The 19,817-nt window shown below is 39.1% G+C and overlaps 1 protein-coding gene across 1 annotated transcript in view; it reads left to right on the top strand.

Moving 5' to 3' along the window:
- MLIP (muscular LMNA interacting protein) overlaps positions 1 to 19,066 on the top strand; it is a 98,554-nt gene extending 79,488 nt beyond the window's left edge. Inside the window, exons 11-15 of the mRNA XM_050709488.1 lie at positions 235 to 279; positions 5,844 to 5,888; positions 10,889 to 11,014; positions 17,467 to 17,655; positions 18,995 to 19,066. Coding sequence (XP_050565445.1) covers positions 235 to 279; positions 5,844 to 5,888; positions 10,889 to 11,014; positions 17,467 to 17,655; positions 18,995 to 19,066 — 477 coding nt within the window. The remainder of the gene's footprint in view (positions 1 to 234; positions 280 to 5,843; positions 5,889 to 10,888; positions 11,015 to 17,466; positions 17,656 to 18,994) is intronic.
- The last annotated feature ends 751 nt before the right edge of the window (positions 19,067 to 19,817 follow it).

Below are 19,817 nucleotides of genomic sequence, written 5' to 3' on the forward strand. Positions count from 1 at the left end.
GACCAACTACAATGGAGTGTGATTGATGTCTTTGAGTAAAAATGAAATAATATTATAAAAAATAAACACCTCAAGTGAAACTTTAATATACCTTATTTTCATGTGTCTCATGAATCTTTTTAGAAAATTGAAGTTTTCTTGAATTGAAGCAATAAACAATGTCTTAGTGATGAAAATCTCTCTGAGTTGGTCCTCCACTTTTTGCTGTTGAGATATCTGTTTATTTTGTATAAGGTGTCATCAACACTGCAGAGAGCAGCTGGACGCGAAACCAGATATGTAAGTACATTTATAATTACTCTATATTTGGCATGCAGAAATGTCTAATTTTGTAGGTTTTGAAGGTCATCTTGCTGCCATACTTGATTTGTTGGCATGTAGCAGACATAGGCATCTACTTGTGATGTGAGGTGCTGTCCCTAGTAAAAAAGAGTATGTTAGGGCAACTGCAATTCATAGAATCATAGAATGGTTTGGATTGGAAGGGAACTTAAAGACCACCTGATTCCAACCTCCCTGTCATGGGCAGGGACACCTCCCACTGGACCAGGTTGCTCAAAGTCACTTCCAAGCTGGCCTTAAACACTTCCAAGGATGGGGTATCCACAGCTTCTCAGGGCAACCTGTTCCCATGCCTTACCACCCTCATAGTTAAGAATTTCTTCCTTATATCTAATCTAAACCTACCATCTCTTAGTTTAAAGCCATTCCCCCTTGTCCTATCACTCCACTCCCTGACAAAGAGTCCCTCCACAGCTTTCCCATAGGACCCCTTTAGGTATTAGAAAGTTGCTGAGATGTCTTACCTCTGCTCCAAATCTATCATGGCTGGAATCTCTTTAGTGCACTGTCTATTCATAATGTTACCTATGAGAATATGATCTTAAAGTTGATTTATTTACACAATTCTTTGTTGCTGTTTGTTTCAAGTGTGGGGCAAGAGCTCAGATATTTGGCAAGGCTATTACAAGTGCTGAAGGACATACTTATTTGAACTGTATGGAAATTACTTTTGAAGAAGTGTTTTGTCTCTTGCCTATCCATCAGAATTTGGGGATGATCCAAATTTTTCCTTCCAAGGTGTAGAGGTGGCTGAAAACCCACTGTTTAGCTTTAGAAGAAGAACAGAAGCTGTTTTCTGATGTATACTCACATTCCAACATAAAAATAAAATCTCTGTATTGAATCATCATTTCGATTAGTGAAATATTAAACCCAATTAACATTCTAATTCTCACTAGCACAGTTAATGCAGGTTCCATATTTTACTTACAGCTCATCTAGTCACATGGTAAGACACCTCTGCTTACTATTCATCATTCAGACTTTCTATTGAACCTCAGATCAAAGCAGTGCTAGCAAAAGCAATGGAAGCCTTCCAGTTTTATGCCAGCACAATGCTTGACTGATCAATTCAATTTTGCTTCTTGAATGTGGTGGTATGCATATTTTATTGCATACTGTGATTTTTACTTGACAGATTGTGCTGGCTCATACTAATTATAAAGGATATTGGAAGAGTGCTTTTTAATGAAATAAAAGATGTAGTCTGTGAGAACAGAATAGATATTACTACCACTCCAGCACAGATCTTCAGCACCCAAAACTCTGCCAGACATACACCTTCCGATACATTTAGGCATCCAATTTATACACCTAGAGATACAGTTAGGTTTTCTTCACTGACATAGAAAATCACACTATAAAACTCTTTCTTCCCAGTCTCCTCTGGAACTTTCTAGATAATTGAAGCAAATCAATATTTAAAAATGCATTTGGGAACAATGCAGACACTTATGGGTAGGCTAACCTTTCTTATACATTGTACAAATGTGTTCACTTGTTTTGTGCCTGATAACAGATCAGATGACTGTGCTAACAGACCATGTTCTCCATGGTGCACTGTGGGGTCTGAGCTTGGTGGGTCCAGGCTCTTCTGGACTCCACAGTCATTGCATGCTGCAGCAGTCACACGAGGGATGGGCCACGTATCCCCACCAGACCCTCTACATTGCAGCTCTTCCCCGCTCTCTTGCTCTGCCTCCTTGGTAGGACATACAGAGGCTCTATCTGTCCCAACACATAAACCAGGTGGGGGCTTGTCCTTTAGCATTCAGGGTGAGGGTGCAATGAAGTGTTCTTTCTTAGAGTTGTCTTCTTCTCCCCATCCACTTCCCTCCCCTCAAAGTGAGACCCCACCCCTACACAAGGCCAAGGGTGGCCTCATCCCTTCAACCCATGGCAGCAGCATGCTCTGTGCTACCATGCAGATCGTGGAGGACAACAGTCCAGAAGAGTGGTAGTTGGAATGGGCCAGAGTGGTAGTTTGTCTGGACCAAAGCATGCAAGTGAGTGTGCTGACTGGTCCCTGAGCCGGTGTGTTTGCTGACTTTCATTGACTAGAGGAGAACTTTTGGCTCAGGGACCAACATTTTTTAGTAGTAGGTACAAGATGCTTGTTTTGAAACAAAAGGCTTATTTTGAGACAATCAATCAGTGTCTCTGATTGGTAGAAATCAGGAACTGAGGATAGTACAGAAAATAGTTATCATAACGTCAAACTGGGAGTTCCCCCCCTAGGAGGCTCCCACTGCCACTTTGTGTCATGTGAGCTGTCTTGGAGTAATGATCTTCAGCCAGCCTTTTATTAGCAAACATTTTTTTTTTTTTTAGAAGTAGGCTTTTTGTTTGTGCAAATGAATTAAATTTACTAGAAAAAATAATATGGCAATTTAGCAATACAATTTTCTTAATCTTTTTGTACACATGATGTCGGATGTTGCTTTAAGGGTGATTTTAGTTGAAAGAGAAACTTCAGTTTGTTTATGTTTCAGGGATAGGAATATCTGACATCATGCTAAAGTTTAATTTATAAACACACACACACATATGTGTATGTATATGCACCTTGCAGTATTTCTATCAGTTATATGGATTAGTAGACTACACAAAAATGTTGAAATATCCTGCCTTTTCACAATTAAAATGTCTTAAATTTACCTTGACCACAGTTACTCTGTCTACACACCCACTTCAGAACATTTTAAGGATGTAAATGGCAGTACAAATAGTAAGGAAGTGTGTAAAATTTCACTGACATCAGTGAAATTACAGCAGTTTGTACCAGCTGACAATGTACTGTAGTTTTAGTTTAACAGCTTTTTAAACTGTATGGTCTTTGACATGATCCCATTCACCATTTTATACTAGTGCATCTCTGTTGGCTTTTGGGGTGATATTGCTGATTGCTGTGATATAAACATAATCATCCTCTAAATAAATGACTTTCACGGGTATTGAGTGCCCTGATAGATCTACTTAGTCATTTTGTTTCCATGTAATTACTGTCACCAAGAAAAGCTTTCATAACTTTAATTTCAAGTTCTAGAAAATTTATCATTTTGTCATGTGGCCTCTCTTACAATTATTTTTAAAATAACTTTTGGTGATTAACTGGAGTAATCACTGTACATATTGATAAGTTTTTGCAATTCTTTACAGTTCTGTTCTAAAGAAATCTTTTAAAAGTGTCATGGGCATGCAACATAGAGAAGTGAAAAAATGAGAGTACACAAAGCAGCTAAAAGTGCACACACATGCAGAAATGAGTAGTGTTTTTCTTTATCTGTAATCTGCTATGTTCATACACATTTCAGGCAACCTCTCTGAAATGACAGGAAAGGGACCTGGTGGTATTTGTTGATAGCTGGTTGAATATGATCCAGCAGTGTGCTCAGGTGGCCAAGAAGGCCAACAGCACCCTGGCTGGTATCAGAAGAACTGTGGCCAGCAGGACGAGGGATGTGATTGTTCCCCTGTACTCAACTCTGGTGAGGCCGCACCTTGAGTACTGTGTTCAGTTTTGGGCCCCTCGCTACAAGAAGGACATCGAGGCCCTGGAGCGTGTCCAGAGAAGGACTATGAAGCTAGTGAAGGGCCTGGAACACAAGTCCTGTGAGGAGCAGCTGAGCAAACTGTGGTTGTTTAGTCTGGAGAAAAAGAGGCTCAACAGAGACTTTATTGCTCTCTACAACTACCTCAAAAGAGGCAAAAGAGGTTGTAGCGAGGTAGAGGGTTGGTCTTTTCTCCCAAGCAACAAGAAATAGGACAAGAGGAAATGGCCTCAAGGTGCACCAGGGGAGGTTTAGGTTGGATATTAGGAAAAATTTCTTCACTGAAAGAGTTGTGATGCATTGGAACAGGCTGCCCAGGGAAAGCGGTTGAGTCACCATCCCTGAAGGTATTCAAAAGATGTGTAGATGTGGTGCTTAGGGACATGGTTTAGTGGTAGACTTGGCACTATGTGGTTAATGGTTGGACTCGATGATCTTAGAGGTCTTTTCCAACCTAAATAATTCTATGATTCTATGATATTTACTCTTAATTTGTACCACTGGAGATGACATAATTTAATTCCGGACTCTTGTATTTGTAGCTTCTTCTGCAGTGCTTTGATGTTTTTAAGCTTACAGTGAAATTGATTATCACACTTGGTTAATGGCATGAAAGAGTGACCATAGTATGTAAGCAGCCTCTAGAGCAAAGTCTAGTTTACTCTGTCCTTGACAGAAGATGTATTTCATATAGATTTAATATTAAATCACAGATGTCCTTGTGTAGGTGTGAAGCTTGGCAACACCAGTGGCCGTGTTCAGAGGTGTGAGTGCTTTGAGGTCGGAGCGTGGTCCTCCACTGTGACTTTTGGTGACATCATTCTCACCATTGACACAGAACTGGAACCAGCAGGTCCAGGGAGTGATTAAACTTCTGTTTAGCACTTCAGAGACCACATCTAGAGTTCTGTGGCCAAATCTCTGCAAGGTCTTTGTCATGGGTGGACAAAGGAAGACCATGTTCTTCCCTCTCCAAAACATGCTCAATTTGCTTTTCTGCTCTAAACTGTGAGAAGATATAGTTGAGTCCAACTGAGATCCTTCTATGGAGGATCCAGGCTGTGAAGGCACAGACTGACTTGTGCTATACTACAGTACACTTTTTTGCACCTTTATTGAGGAGCATTCACCTTTTAGAGTTCAAATCGATCTTAATCAGTCCTACGTTAAGGAAGGGCATACCATCTATACAGAAGCATTTTCTAATCCACTAGAACCCCCCTACAGAGCTTGGAGGAGATGATCAGTGCACTAGAAATCCTGAATCTTACCATAGTGAGGGCAAATGAGTGTGTGGCATATGGCTATTTCACAAACACACATCAATACTTTGCATTTAGCACATTGAGCCATGATTTTGAAAACAGGGCTTCTGCTCTTCAGAATATACTTGGAAAAAATGTGATGCTGGAGAGTAGGATTGTTCTGCTTTTCATGCTGTGAAGTCAGAAGGATGAGAAGGTTGAATTTAGATCCCCATACAACTAGTAGTGTTAATAACATTGATGCTGCAAAGTAACAAACAATGACAGGTTCAGAAATGTCAGGGTTTACTTTTCAGAATTAAATCAAGCAAAATTTTTTTTGCACTTGGGAAAAAGTATCCCTAAGACTTTAGCAACAGACATTCATACTTGACTATACCTTGAGATAAACTGGGAAGGACTATATTTTAACTTCTCTTAATAATTGCATTTCACTGTGTGACTGTTAAAAGCTTCTGTGCCCAAGCATACTGCTATCTATATGTTTATCCTCCTTTTAGAAAGGCCTCAGAAAAATGCAAGTAAAATGACAACTGCAAATGCATTACTTTTGCTAAACATTTAAGAACCATCAACAGTGAAATTGTGAATCATCAACAGTGAAAAAACTTATCTTTCTAGATTTTTCTTCCTATAATGACTATTATATTGTAGTTAATACTAAATACATTTACATTTTTTGCAGGCCAACCTTTACAAATCAACACCTATGGTGGCAGAGAGTCAGATGGTATGTATTGCACAGCTCTGCTATGCTGTTTATCAATAATTGCACAAGCACAAAATCCAGTCATTATTATTTGCTTGCTTAGTCCTTTGAAGGAAGCTAAAGTCAACATCTTCCTACAAAGTTGTATTGCTTCCTACAGAAATTCATTGCTTTCTTCTGTACCAAACACATATCTGTTTTAAGTAAGTGTAAATCCTGACATTATGAAAATGTATGGGCCAAATGACAAACCAGAGAGTCTTGCTGAGTCATGAGACGTATGACAACTATACAATCTACTGCTGTTTGTTGAACACTGTTAATACTCCACTTTTACAATTTTGTTTATATGCGACAAAGTTTTGGCATCTATATTTTTCTTACACACTGATATAAATCAAACCTGGTTTAACTTGATGTCAGCAAGAATAAAATCATAGAATCACAGAATGATTTGAGTTGGAAGGGACCTTTAATGTCATCTGGTTCCAACCCCCCTGCCATGGGCAGGGACACCTCCCACCAGAACAGGTTGCTCAAAGCCCCATCCAGCCTGGCCTTGAGCACTTCCAGGGATGGGACATCCACAGCTGTTACCCCTTGTCCTATCACTACAATCCCTAATAAAGTGTCCCTTTTCAGATTTAAATAAAGAAAAAGAGATTATGCATCAGATGTTCGTTTTAGCTCTGATTACACTTTAGTCCTGTTGGAACCAAAATTTCTGAAGAAGCAGGAGAGAGGTCCTAGAGCCTGTCCTAGTGAAAGTGGCCACTAATGAATACTTAGGGAAAAAATGAGATGTGAATGAGAGAATTTTCCTATTGTATTTCATTTAATGGAATTTTAGGGACTTCCTGAACCAATTTCTTCTGTTTAGTAAGCATTTACCAATGTTTCTTTCATGATCTTTTTCTAGTTACTTTTTTGTTGTTGTTGTTATATTTAGGTCTCTACAACATTCTATAGCAAAGCTTTACTTTTTAATTATGCACTGTGTGAAATAGTACTTTATTTGTTTTAAAGCTAGTGCTTGATGTCAGTTCTTGCACTGAAACAGAAAATAATTGTATTTCTTTACTTTCCAAATATTATTTATGATTTTCTAGATATTAATTTAACTACACTGTCACTTATTTTCCATACAGAAAACTCAAAATTGTTTAATCACTCGTTGAGAATTATTGATGTTGTCCATCCAGATGATCCTTGGTGCTCTTTTCCATAACTTTTTCATTTTTGTCTTTAATTGGGAGACTAAAGCCATAAACTGCTCTTGTCTAGCTCTGAACACTGCATTTCCTATTTACACAAAATTGTGATAAGTTTCATTGTTGTTATTTCCATTCCTTTCTTAATGACTCCTAGTAATTTATTTAGTTCTTCTTACTTGTATTGAGCCATAAGACAATGTTTGAATAGAACTGTATACAATAAATCCAAGATATATTTTCTGAGTAGAAGGAGGTAGTTTCTGAGCTTAATTGTTTATGTGTAAATTTAGGATATAGTTTATTTTTCTCCTATGAATCAATGTTGAATTCAGTTAAGTTTCACCTGTCTTTTTATCATTTAGTCATTCCGTATTGTAAGACCTATCTGCAACCCTTTGCACTGCAATTTTGTTTTTACCTCCATGAGTGATTCAGTATTATTAGCAAACATTGTCACCTTACTAGCTGCTCTTTTCTGGCTGATCTGTATTTATAATTCAAAGCCCAGCCCACATGCCAGCTCACATATCCAAGGAGCTCCATTTGTGACTTCTCTCCGCTGTTGAATTTAAAAATTCATTCCAACATATTGATTCCTATCTTCTAATTGGTCCATAGGATACATTCTCTTTTACTCCACATCAGTTTCATTTCTTAAGTGTCTGTTGCTGAAAGAATCCATGGCTGAAACTCCACTAAACATAATGTTCTGCGAAGGGCCTTCATGGAGGGTACAATATGACTGATTATGGGTCAGCTCTAGATTGAGAATCTTTCCTCTTGGCCCTGTGCATTTTGATAATAATGCCACAGCCATAGGATGATAGTTCTTCACTACAAGAACAGTAATGATTTTTTTTTTTTTTAATTTTACCATTTTTCAGTGCTGTTGTAGGATGGCCAACACCTTCCTTCACAAAAATAAGCTTTAGCTTGATTCTCAGCAGGGTCAATTGCAACCCCCAACCAAAAGAAGAGTTCAAGCTTTTACTTATGGAGCAATGATTTTGTCCAGCTTGCCAGGTAGCTAATAAAGCATTTCAAATTCTGGTTGCTGGCTGATATCTTCCACTCTTTCGGTTGAGTCAGACATAAACATATGACTCACTCAGCACTTGAGTGCACAATGATGTTTAGAAAATGCTTACTTAAAAGCATTTCTACAGCGTGCTTTTGGAAGAGGTTTCCTGCATAAGGAGAGTAGCTTGTCCTTGATGATTGCAGGTACCTCAGTGGGCTTTTAATTGCATGGTTACATGGTACGGAGGAGTGCTAGAAGGCCACAAGCCTGCGTAATGATGACTTGGTAACAACTGTTGGTTACAATTTATATTTGTTTACTTTTGCATTGAAACCCAGGAGTCTTCCACTTTTGCAAACTCTTCTCAGAAATCTTGGAGAGGACAAATATCAAATGGAGTTTATTGCGAATCCTACAAAGAAATAGTCATGATCTTAATGTTCATAAGTTGTTGATAAGACATTTTAATGTTATAAGATGTTGATAAGACATTTTCTCCAGTTCATACTAGAGAGGATTTTAAGTACTCCTCTCTTACTTTTGAGGAATGAAGCATGGAACCAGAACTCTGATACAATGGAAAACCTTAAGCCAGAAAAGGGTTCAGAGGGTTTGATTGTTTACATCAGAGCCCCAGGCTAGGAATATGATAGTAGCTGTGTTTTGAGTTGGGTGTTGAGTTAGGACAATTTCTGTCAAGGAGATCAGAACTGATCTCCTGACCATAAAGGATTATTAAAAAAAAAAAAAAAAAAAAACTAATGTCACCTCATGACTTATTTTTTGTTTTCAGTCAAATATGTTTCTCTGTATTTGATGATTTGAAAGGGCTCCAAACTGTGGTAAGGAGGGAGGTGACATAATACAAAACTAAGGGAAGCTTATTTTCTGCCTGGGCATCACTGTTCCCAGACATTGTGTTCTTCCCTGCCTCTGTCTTCTCCCGCTCAGCCCCTAGCACTGCTCTGCATTTCTTTCCCAGGGCAGGGGCATAAGCACAAGATGTGGGGACATTCCCTGTGTCTTGCACCCTCTGTCTCCCATGGTCACCCCTCTTGCTCTATTCTTTCCGGATGCCTGCAGATTTTATTTGAAGGTTATCCATACCTCAGTTTGCATGATACACCCAGCAATCTCAGCTGCCTCGTTTTAAGCCTAATTTCATAGCTCTGTTCAAAACACTTCAGTTACATCAGCTTTACATTTTCCACTATATTTTCAGGTTCACTTCTGCTGCTGGGCTTGTGCTGATAACATTCACACCAGCACAGCAAGGAGTCACCTTTCTCCAGCTCTTCCCAGGCTGCTTTTTCTTCCAGTGGCTTGTTGTATAGCTCTGATGAGAAAATAGTGCTGGGCTGTGGCCGGAGCAGAGAGCTGATCCAACCAAACACCCAGCTAGCAAAGAAAAAGGTTTCCATCCAGATGGTTGTGCATAAGCCCTACTGCCAGCTTAAGCAATGAGGCAGGAATGTATGGCTGGGTTGCTTAATGCTGAATAAGGTCATTTTTTGTCCCACTCCCTTTGTATAAACTGAGATGTGATGTGTGTAAGCTCATTTGTCCTATGCCTAAATTGTTCTGTAGGCATCTCTTTTTTTCCCAGACATGCTGCTTAGGTGTATTGCCCTTGAAAACAGGCAGCAAGGCGTTACTAAATGTACACTGGCTAATCTCATAAATAAATCTAATAGTGACTGAAGCTTCTTCTCTGCATCTTTGTACATTGCTGGGTGCTGAGGATGGGGGGCTGCAACAATGCCTACATCTCAGTCCCAGCTGGGCAAGCAGCCTTTCTGGGCTGCAACTACAGAAGAAGCTCAGCAGCAGTCCTGTTATCTACATCAGTAGTGCCAGTCCCTGTTTTCTATGAGGTAGTCATAACAGAGAAGAATATAATTGAGTTATTTTGAAGTTTAAATTCAATTACAGAGCCTCACAGTACTTCAGTATCTACCAAATACCAGAGAGAATGCACATTTTTTTCTCCTTTGCTTACTGAACAAGTTCTATTTTAAAATTATTCCCTAGCCTCTGTTTATGCCATAATCCATCACGTCAGACTTTAAGAATTCTGTAAATCACAGATATACTAAATTGACAAGTTAATTGTCAGTTTTTTGGTTAGCTGATGGTTAACCAAGAATTCTTTTCTTGACTAAATAATCAGATTTGTCTGAAATGAGGTGTGTCACAGATCCATACTGATTAAATTCTCTTAGCTTGTACTTTTCCCAGTGAACTCTTAAAGATACTGTGAAAATGCAGTGTACAATCACTGGTATTTTCCCCCAGAAATACTTTCCCCTGAAATAATGCTACCTGAGTGTATGTTAACATCATCACACATTACCCTTCCTTGCTTTGCAGTTACCATTTTGAAGAGCCCAGATAGGAATTTGCAGCGTGAAAGCAGGTATGTGGCTGTGCATAAACTGTGACTTGATGAACTTATCAAGATGCAGCTGCACAGCTAGCCAAAACAGCCAGCAAAAACTACAGACAATAGTTTGACAGCCCAGCATCTATTTTTGTGGCAGTGACAAACAGATGTCAGTAATGAGGTTCTGTGCATAAAAGCAGCTTTTGCCACTTTTGTCTGTGGTCTGTATTTAAAGTAGGACGGGTAGTATGAAACCTGAATAATTCTGGTGATTAAATATGTTATTAATAAAATTTTTAAAAAATCTAGTCAGTACAGCCTCAGTGGAATTAACTTGTCTAAAAAATATTCCATAAAATATAAAGTATTTTATTTTATTATTTTTTTCCATCCCTTTGTCAAGACAAAACCCGGTGTCATTCGTCCTGTGCTGGTGAAAGCGAAGAGTGCACAGCAAAAGGAGGAACCCTATCAACCCAACCCTTTTAAAAGGTACCTTGAGGAAATCAGTGATCAAGATATTGAGCAGGTAAGTAATTCTCACTCTGAAGGATTTTGTAGTCATAGCTGTTTTCTGCAAACGTGATGGAATGGACTTAGATCCTTGTTTCATCCCGCTCTCTCGTTTTTCAAGGTTAATTGTGAAGAAAATACACAGCAGATGCTTCACTGAATGGTGCCTGGTTCCTGGAGGAATATCTCCAGGCTGGACAGGGGCATCTAGGCTTTCAACAGGGACATCTTTTCAGTGATCTAAGAAAACATAAGTTGAGGAGGGTGCCTTTTAATGATATCCATAGGGAAGGCTGAACAAAATAAAGTAGAAATTCTGTGCAAGCCTGTAAAGTAGGTGTCTGGATTGGATCTATAAGAAAGTGCGTGTTTCATTTGGGGTCTAGACCTGAATCCTCTCCAAAGTTAACTGAGGACAGCAAGGACTGAGCAAGGTTCACTCTTTTCTCACCAAGGGAGACTACTGAGGAGCCCCAGTGACTTCCCATATAATTCTTCAATGTGCAGGTTCCCCAGGTCTGTATTCAGGTCTCTCCACAGCTTTTGGAACTGCACATGAGGGGGCACTAAGGGGCAGCCCATGGGTCAGCAGAAGTGTTTTCTTCTCCCACAACCTCTGCATAAAGCCATAAGATCCCTTTGCAAAAATGCGTCTTGAACTTTACATACTTCTATGAGGCATTACCTCTGAGTAACCACAGATAAATGGTTCTGTTGGCCTTTTCTTCTGCATTGGTGTTTGTGTGCATTATCGTGAATTAAACCTTAACACAAATATAATTTGAATGTCTGTGTAGGAGCTTATTATTAAACTATCCAGTATGCTCTGAATTTTCTATGTGGAAAGTAGTAAAATGAAACCAATAGTCTTCTTTCCAGACGCAATGCGAATAAAATACCTTACTTATTGATTTTTTCTTACTTCTATGCCTCTCCAGTCACCTTAGAGAGAGAATTTAGCAATGGCAGCCCTCTTTTTCTCATTTTGTTACTGAATTTTTAAAAGATTTTCATTTTAGTTCTTTCTATTCCTCCTCATAACTGACTTGCTGTAGGACAATCCTGACATTTCTCAGGAGTACTGCAGCATTATAAACAGGGGAAGACTAATCTGTGGCATCAGTGGGTTTCAGCAACATATATGAGTGGAATCAGAATGTTTCCTCTTCTATAAGTTTCTATAGAATGTAGAGTTTCTGTAAGATATAAAATCACACTTTTAACTACAGGTTGTGTTTGCAGCCAGAATAAGTTTTCAGTGGGAGATAAAACACAACATTTAAGGTTCGTTTGTAGTAATATTAACATTTGTGGTGGCTTTGTGGTAAGAGCTCATTTGGAGTGCTGAAGATCTTTGTACATAATGCCAAAAGATTTCTAGTTACTCTTTAAATACCAAGTAATGTAAGTAGCAAGGTTTTTAATAACTGCACTATAATTAAAAAAAATCATTTTTTTTTAAACATTGAATCTCATCAACTTATTTTGATTCCAACCATACAAATATCTTATTTACATGTCAAGACCTAAAGGCACAAGTCCTAATATTTGCAGAGAAGGAAGTCTCCCCAGATGGGACAAGCCCCCTGACAGCTCACTGCCCTTCAGAGAGGCAAATCTGCTCCTCCAGCTCCCTCCATGCTCCTGACAGAAAGGTTTCCTTCTTCTCAAATCCCTCACTTTGACTGGTCTGTGTCCTTAGGAGCTAAATTTAGGTGGACTTGTCAGTGCCAGGTTAATGGTTGGACCTGATGATTGTAGAGGTCTTTTCCAACCTAAATAATTCTATGATTCTAAGTCATCACTGTAACATGGTAGTAAACTAACACAGCAAACAAACAAACAAAACAAAACAAAACAAAACAAAACAAAACAAAAACCAACCCAAACCAAAGAGTTTTTTCTCTTGGCATGGTTGGTGAAGGGGTTGAGAAATTTTTCTGACTGGTTATATGAACAAGCGAGCTAGCTTGGGAAAGTGTCCTTCCAAGCTCAGGAAGGACAAGGGAGGCTTGGGAACAAGGCCACCCCTCTTGGGAGCAGAGAGTGGTCAGCCTGGCTCAGCCATTTCATGGACCTTTACCCACTATTCACTCTTAGGGGATGGCCACAGTCTTGAACACTTTTGCCTGTTTTAAATTTTTGCTTTCCATCCACATATGTTAACGAGTCCATGGATTAATGAATGCACCTAGAAGTCACACCTCAGCTGCTTCAGTTAAATAACAATTAGAAATGTGTCATTTGGGGATAATGTGCCTGGACAGAGAAGGAGGAGAGGTCAGGGCTAGGAAATAATTTCATTCTTTTTAGGCTGTAAACCTCTTGTTCGCACTCAGAGATTTTCATGGCATTTTTGCTTATTATAAAAGCAGAAGAAAAAAATTAAACATTTACAATTTGTCTCTGAGCTTTTGAGGTTGGCAGTGAATATTTGACTTCAGAGATGACAGGTGAGTTCACAGTGAGATTCTCATGCTGGAACTTACTGAAAGCCTTCTGATGCCAAAAGCACTGTGCCATTCATCCGGGGTGAGAGAGAAGGAGAGAGGACCAGGACTTTCTGCTAGAGAACTTTTGGCCTAGGACATCTCAGCAGCAGGCTGCTGCAAAAACAATCAGTTCAGATCTCCCTTCATCAGGGCTGGGCACTGATTCTGCAGGCTGTAGTTTCACTGATGGAGGAATAACACAATCACCAAACTTTGTATCTTTAGACAAAGACAGATCTGGTGTTATTGCTCTACTCAGATGCTTTCTGACATTTGAAGATAATCTTGGAGACCAGTCAACATGTCATTTTGGGAAATGGTTTTTGGACACCAGGTATACAGGCATGGCTAACCTGACTTGAAAGCAGACCTGTAAAGTTCTAGGTCTGCAGCTTCTCGGAGCTATTGTACATATTTATGGAAACCAATATTATCTATATATGATATTTTGCAGATCTTGAATTGCTAAGTGCGTATGGTATAAATTACTTAAGGAATATATTACTGAAGGACTGAGGATGTGATAAATGAATAAATGTGATAAATGAATACATGTGGTTGTTCAAGTCAAAATTATTTTATATACTTATATATCATAGAATCATAGAATCATTCAGGTTGAAAAAGACCTCTAAGACCATCAAGTCCAACCTTTAGTCAAGCACTGACAAGTTCACCACTAAACCATGCTACTAAGTTTAACATCTACAGGTTTCTTGAAGACCTCCAGGAATGGTGACTCAACCACTTCCCTGGGCAGCCTGTTCCAATGCTGCATAACAAGAAATTTTTCCTAATATCCAACCTAAACCTCCCCTGGCACAACTTGAAGCCATTTCTCCTCGTCTTATCACTTGTTGCTTGGGAGAAGAGCCCTAGCCTCACCTCACTACAACTTCCTTTAAGGCAATTGTAGAGTGTGATAGCATCTCCCCTGAGACTCCTTTTCTCCAGGTTAAACAACCACAGTTCCCTCAGCCACTCCTTGTAAGACTTGCTCTCTAGACCCTTCACCAGCTTTGTTACCCTTCTTTGGATATGAAGAAATATATGTAAATATATATTAAGACATCTTTGTTGTGAAAAAATTACAACTTAGGCCTTTATTCAGATGGAATCACTGACCTAACAGAAACTGATTTTGTTTGTGTGAGAAAAGGTTATACGATTCTAGAGGTGGTCTAATATAATAATAATACAACGATAGCCAAATCTGGGGAAAACACTACAGTGCTGAACATCACAGCATACGGTCATGATTTCAGCTCTTGCCTCTTAGAGCAGGTTTATGGTGCTGATGTAAGTTCCTTATGAGTGGAGAAGAATTTGGTGCCCACAGGAGAATGTTCATAAACTTTCAGCATCTCTAAAGCTCTCCTGATAGTTTTTAGTGACAGGGCTGCGGCACTGCCTGTGAAACTGGGCTCAGTGCCAACACAACTGCTTGAAAATTGCAGTGTTTATCTCCAACCACAGGTTTGTTAGCTTATGAGGACACCCGACAATGTGCGCTTGCAGCCCAGAAAACCAACCGTATCCTGGGCTGCATCAAATGAAGTGTGGCCAGCAGGGTGAGGGAGGTGATTGTCCCCCTCTGCTCTGCTCTTGTGAGACTCCGCCTGGAGTTCTGTGTTCAGCTCAGGGGCTCCCAGCACAAGAAGGACATGGATATATTGGAGAGAGTCCAGAGGAGGGCCACAAGGATGGTCAGAGGGCTGGAGCACCTCTCCAGTGAGGACAGGCTGAGGGAGTTGGGGTTGTTCAGCCTGTAGACAGTTCCCTCTATCTGCATTTTCTTTCCTTTTCATTCTAATACCGTCGTTGACACAGGTTAGATGAGGTTCCAGACAGTGTCAGATTTATTAACGTCTCTCTTGTGATTTTTCTTAGACCTCCACAGTACTCCCCCTCCCTGCCAGCCTGCCAGTGTGACACTGAGCACTAGTAGCCATGTGTGTGACATTGGGTTTGAGACAAAACGATGCAGTCAGCCATAACTGCTGACCTTCAGCTTCACCTCCCTCTGTCGAACATTTTTTTTGCATGACAGAGAATAGCTTGTTTATTTTTCACTTCATTGATAAACCTTCTCATGTGGAAAAAAAGGCATTTCCTGTTGAACAAAAATAATAATTTTTGCTTTAGCAGACAGCTGTTTTCATGCAGATAATCCATAGTAATATATATTTCTTTTCATTATTAATCTTCATTTCCCATTGCTCTACATATGTTGAATGATACTGTGCAAAGTGATAAAATAGTACATAGTTTTACTTTGAATGAACTTTCATGTTAAAAATATTGAAATGATGTGCCATTATTTTTCGAGACCAAGAGACAAAAAGGGATTTCTATAAAGGTAAAGATCATCTGGAAAGGATGTAGAGTAACAGTTCATGGCTAGCTCTTTTTATCTGTATTAGTTATGCTGTATATAGAATGACTGTAGTGAGCCAGTAAAAGTCCTTTTTGTTTTGTTTTGTTTTATGTCCTCATATTACCTTATATTGACTGTTTTTTTCCTTTCCTTTTTTTTTTTTCCTTGTAAGGAAAATATGTAACTAGTAGTGTGTGCTATTCAGTAGATAAGTCAAAGTCAAACACTTGTTATAGACAGAGCTTAATATTGCTGTGGTTTCAAACTGACATAATTAAATTAGTCACATATTTAGGTGCTCTTACTGGAGGTGGTAATTTCCCTACCATGAGAAATATTTTTAACATATTTTTCCTCTTGCCTGGTACATCTTAGTAATGTTTCAGGAATTTTGCAAGTAAGCTTCATTTTGTTCAAAAGAAAAAAGAAAAAATATAAAATATATAAAAGAAAAAATAGAGCACTTTGGGCAACAGAAGAGCAAGATTGCACTAAAGAGGTATTAGCTATATTTGTCATGAAGCTGTGAGGCCAGTTTGCCAAACATCATTAACAGAAGTAGAGGTGGTGATGCTGAAGAGGAGCACCAGGAGGCAAGGTCGATGCTGAGTGATGGTTTCCTGGTCACCTCCAACCAGTCTTATTGCTGCCAGGCCTCTGATCCATCGTTTGCTCATGCTCACTCTTTTCTTTGGACAATACATTAGCTTCTGCTGGAGCTAATTGTGTTGTCACAAATTTTCTGGATCCGGAGTTCAAAGGCACAATTACAGAACAGTCTGGTCAAGACTCCGCCAGCCAAATGGGTGAGACTTCAGAACGTATTGTGTCAATGACCTTGACAAAACCTAAGCATGAGACTGGTGCCAAAATCTGAGTAACCTTCCTGCATCTATCCCAAATCTTTTAAGAATCAGTTGTTTAAAAGGTTTTTATCTGTTTTACATGCAAAGAGCACATAATTTTTTATTTTTATTTTTTTCAAAACCACTATTGCTGACAGCTTTTAGTAGTGAACGTCATTGTTTGAGCACCTTCCCAAGATTAACTTTTGAATGTCTGGACAGGCTTGTTAAAAACTTGTCAAAAAGCCTGAAGTGTTCCTGTTAGTATACAGATAATACAAGTGGTCTTTTGCATCATTTGTATTTGTTTTCAGGCTGGTTTTACTTCCAATACATACTCTCAGAAAACCTCCCCAGAGCATGTCCATTGTATTTTAACACAAGATCCTTCTGGGCTTTCCTTTTCTGTCACCCTAACATTAATTGAACTGCAGGAGGGCAATGTGCTGGGCCCCATTATAAACATAACAACTTTAATGGGATATCTGCAGCAGTTTTACGTGTGTGTGTGTGTGTCTGTAAGTATTGGTTGGCATGGACATGCCAATAAAAGTGCTTAGCGTAGAGCCATTTTATTGACATGAAGGTACATTATCTTTCCGAGTTAATTATCAAACCATAAGAAATGTAAACAGGGTCTAAGATAAGAACTTTGCTTTCTGTCCAAAGCTTCTTTTTTTGCATCCTTTGATCTAAGTTTCCGCATCCTTTGATCTGTTTTTTTTTTTTTTTTTTTTTTTTTTTCCCTCTATAGGAGACTGTTCTCCTACATCCTCTGTATCCTACTAAACCGATCCCTCCAAATAAGTCCCCTTTGCATCCTCTCCGGGTTTCCCTTGCTGACTGTTTAAACCCTGGACCTTTCAGCCACTTGTCCTCCGTCATGTGTGATGTTCATGAGAATCCTTATAGCCCTTACTGTCACAACTCTTTGTACAATAAGGTGAACGTCAAGTGTGGTGTGACTCAAGAGTATTGTCAGCCTTTTATGCCTTTAAATCTAGGCAGAATCTGGCTGGGCCATTAGGATTCAGTGCCAGTGGGTGGTCTGGGAGATGCTTGTCAGAAGAGCCCATGTCTCCAGTCCCTGGAGATAGTACTGCTTTTCCTTCCCTCAATGAACTTTTGCTGGGGTTTGCTTCCTCCAGACCAACTAGGACAGAGCTCCTCCACTCTTCATTTATGTTGTTTCTCTGAAGGAGAAATAATCTATGTCATCCCTCATGCTCAAGTCCTTTAACATTTACCCATACCAAAGTAATGATCTGTATTCTTGGGGACTGGGGGAAAGGAGACTAACCTGAGAGAAATACGAACTTTTTCCAGTAGCTTTTTCTATCATTCTGACAAGCAGTTGTCTCTTGCCAATGCAACAGGAATCACACCCTTACTGACATTTCCATCTTCTCTGAAACAGCGATGAAGGAATTAGACAAAATATCAGTAGACCAAGGTGTGTGGGTGACAGGGCTGGTTAATAAGCTTTATAAGGCCAAATACCGGGCCCTACATCTTAACTGAGGTCTTTTCAAAGAGCTGTTGGAATTAGGTCCTTATAATATCTCAAGAAAGCCCCAGTCTAGTGTTAGAAAAGCATCAGATGTGGAAGCCCAAAGAAGACATACTGTTTGGACCACTCAGATACATTCTGTCTATATCCCATTTTTCCAGCAGAGAATACGGCTGCAAACACTCAGTCCTTCATTCTGGCAGAGATAATTCCACTCTGAAATGTATGGTGCACTTCATTTGGAGTACAAGAGTTTAAAACACAGGCATTAAGTATTGTTTCTTTAGGCTACATCAAGGTTTCCTCAGCAGGGGAACACAAGGGTTAAATCCACATGACTAGTTTCAGGCCCACTTGGAGCTGAGACAGCTATGGAGAGAAGTAGCAGCTCCACAGAAAACCTGTTGGTCAATAGTTAGAGTCTGAAGGAAGCACCTGAAAATGTCTTTCTATCCCCATTGATTATAAACAGAATTTGGGTTAATAGACAACATAAAGAGTGTCCCATGTTATCCCCTACTGCCCTGTGGGAGTTATAGTAAAATTTACCATTTTACTCATGTATTGGGATGGACACAAAATAACAATAGTAATTAAAAAAACCAACACCCTTCCATTCTGTCTTTGAATCATCTTGGGAAAACCACCTTTTCACATCTGCTAGGCTGGGTTTTGTTCTCTATTTTAATTTTTACTAAACTGGGCTGACATGTTTATTTAGGCAGTAATGATTTTTCAAGTATTTTTCAATAACTGTCCTGGTTCATTGCAGGCCATTTACATGAACAACCAAACAGTTCATGAGACTGATGAAGCCAATTTTTATAATGAAAATGGGTGTTAGCTGTTGATAATGAAAACACTGCTAGAAACTCAGTGTTTTAGATCTATATAGGAAGGTGAATAAATCAGGGAGAAGTTGTCTGAAGACTACGAAGACTGTATTTTTTTTTTTTGTTAATTTCAAGTTAGTAGTTTTATCAAACAGGGATATTCTTGCTGAATAATTTATTAAATATGGAAATTTTTGCTGTTTCTGAGTTCTCATAACACTGTGCACCCCAAACTCTTCCATTGAATGCAGAGGTCATAGGACAGCCCAGCCTGTGTATTTGTGCTCTACCTATACGGGGATTATTACAAGGCCTATTCATCTGCAAGTTTTATCTCAACTAACTCTTGTCATTCCAAGCAACCTTTGTGAGTTTTTCAAACTGATAAATGTAGGCACTCCTCTTTGATGTCAACAGGTTCTTCCTGTACAATATAAATCCAAGAGTTACATCATCTCTTTGATTTCTCCCATTCTTCATACATCATAAATTGTCTCCTTTACTTGGATCATTTTTTACTGTTAGCAGAGGTACATCAAAGAATTTTTCTGTAAGCTTCATACATCTGTAAACAGCTCTTATTTTATTTTATGTTAATAAATATATTTATATATTCTTATTTTCATGTTGGGCTTGGCTCTCGTTAAGTCTGCAACTTTCCAGGGTTGAACAGCATCATCCATAGCCCATAATTCACTGAGTGCTATATTCTATTGAAGAAAAGCTCAGATGATCCTTTAATTTAACTTTTTTTTTTTTTTT

Source organism: Cygnus atratus, chromosome 3, assembly GCF_013377495.2.
Source record: "Cygnus atratus isolate AKBS03 ecotype Queensland, Australia chromosome 3, CAtr_DNAZoo_HiC_assembly, whole genome shotgun sequence".
In the NCBI taxonomy this organism is placed as follows: Eukaryota; Metazoa; Chordata; class Aves; order Anseriformes; family Anatidae; genus Cygnus; species Cygnus atratus.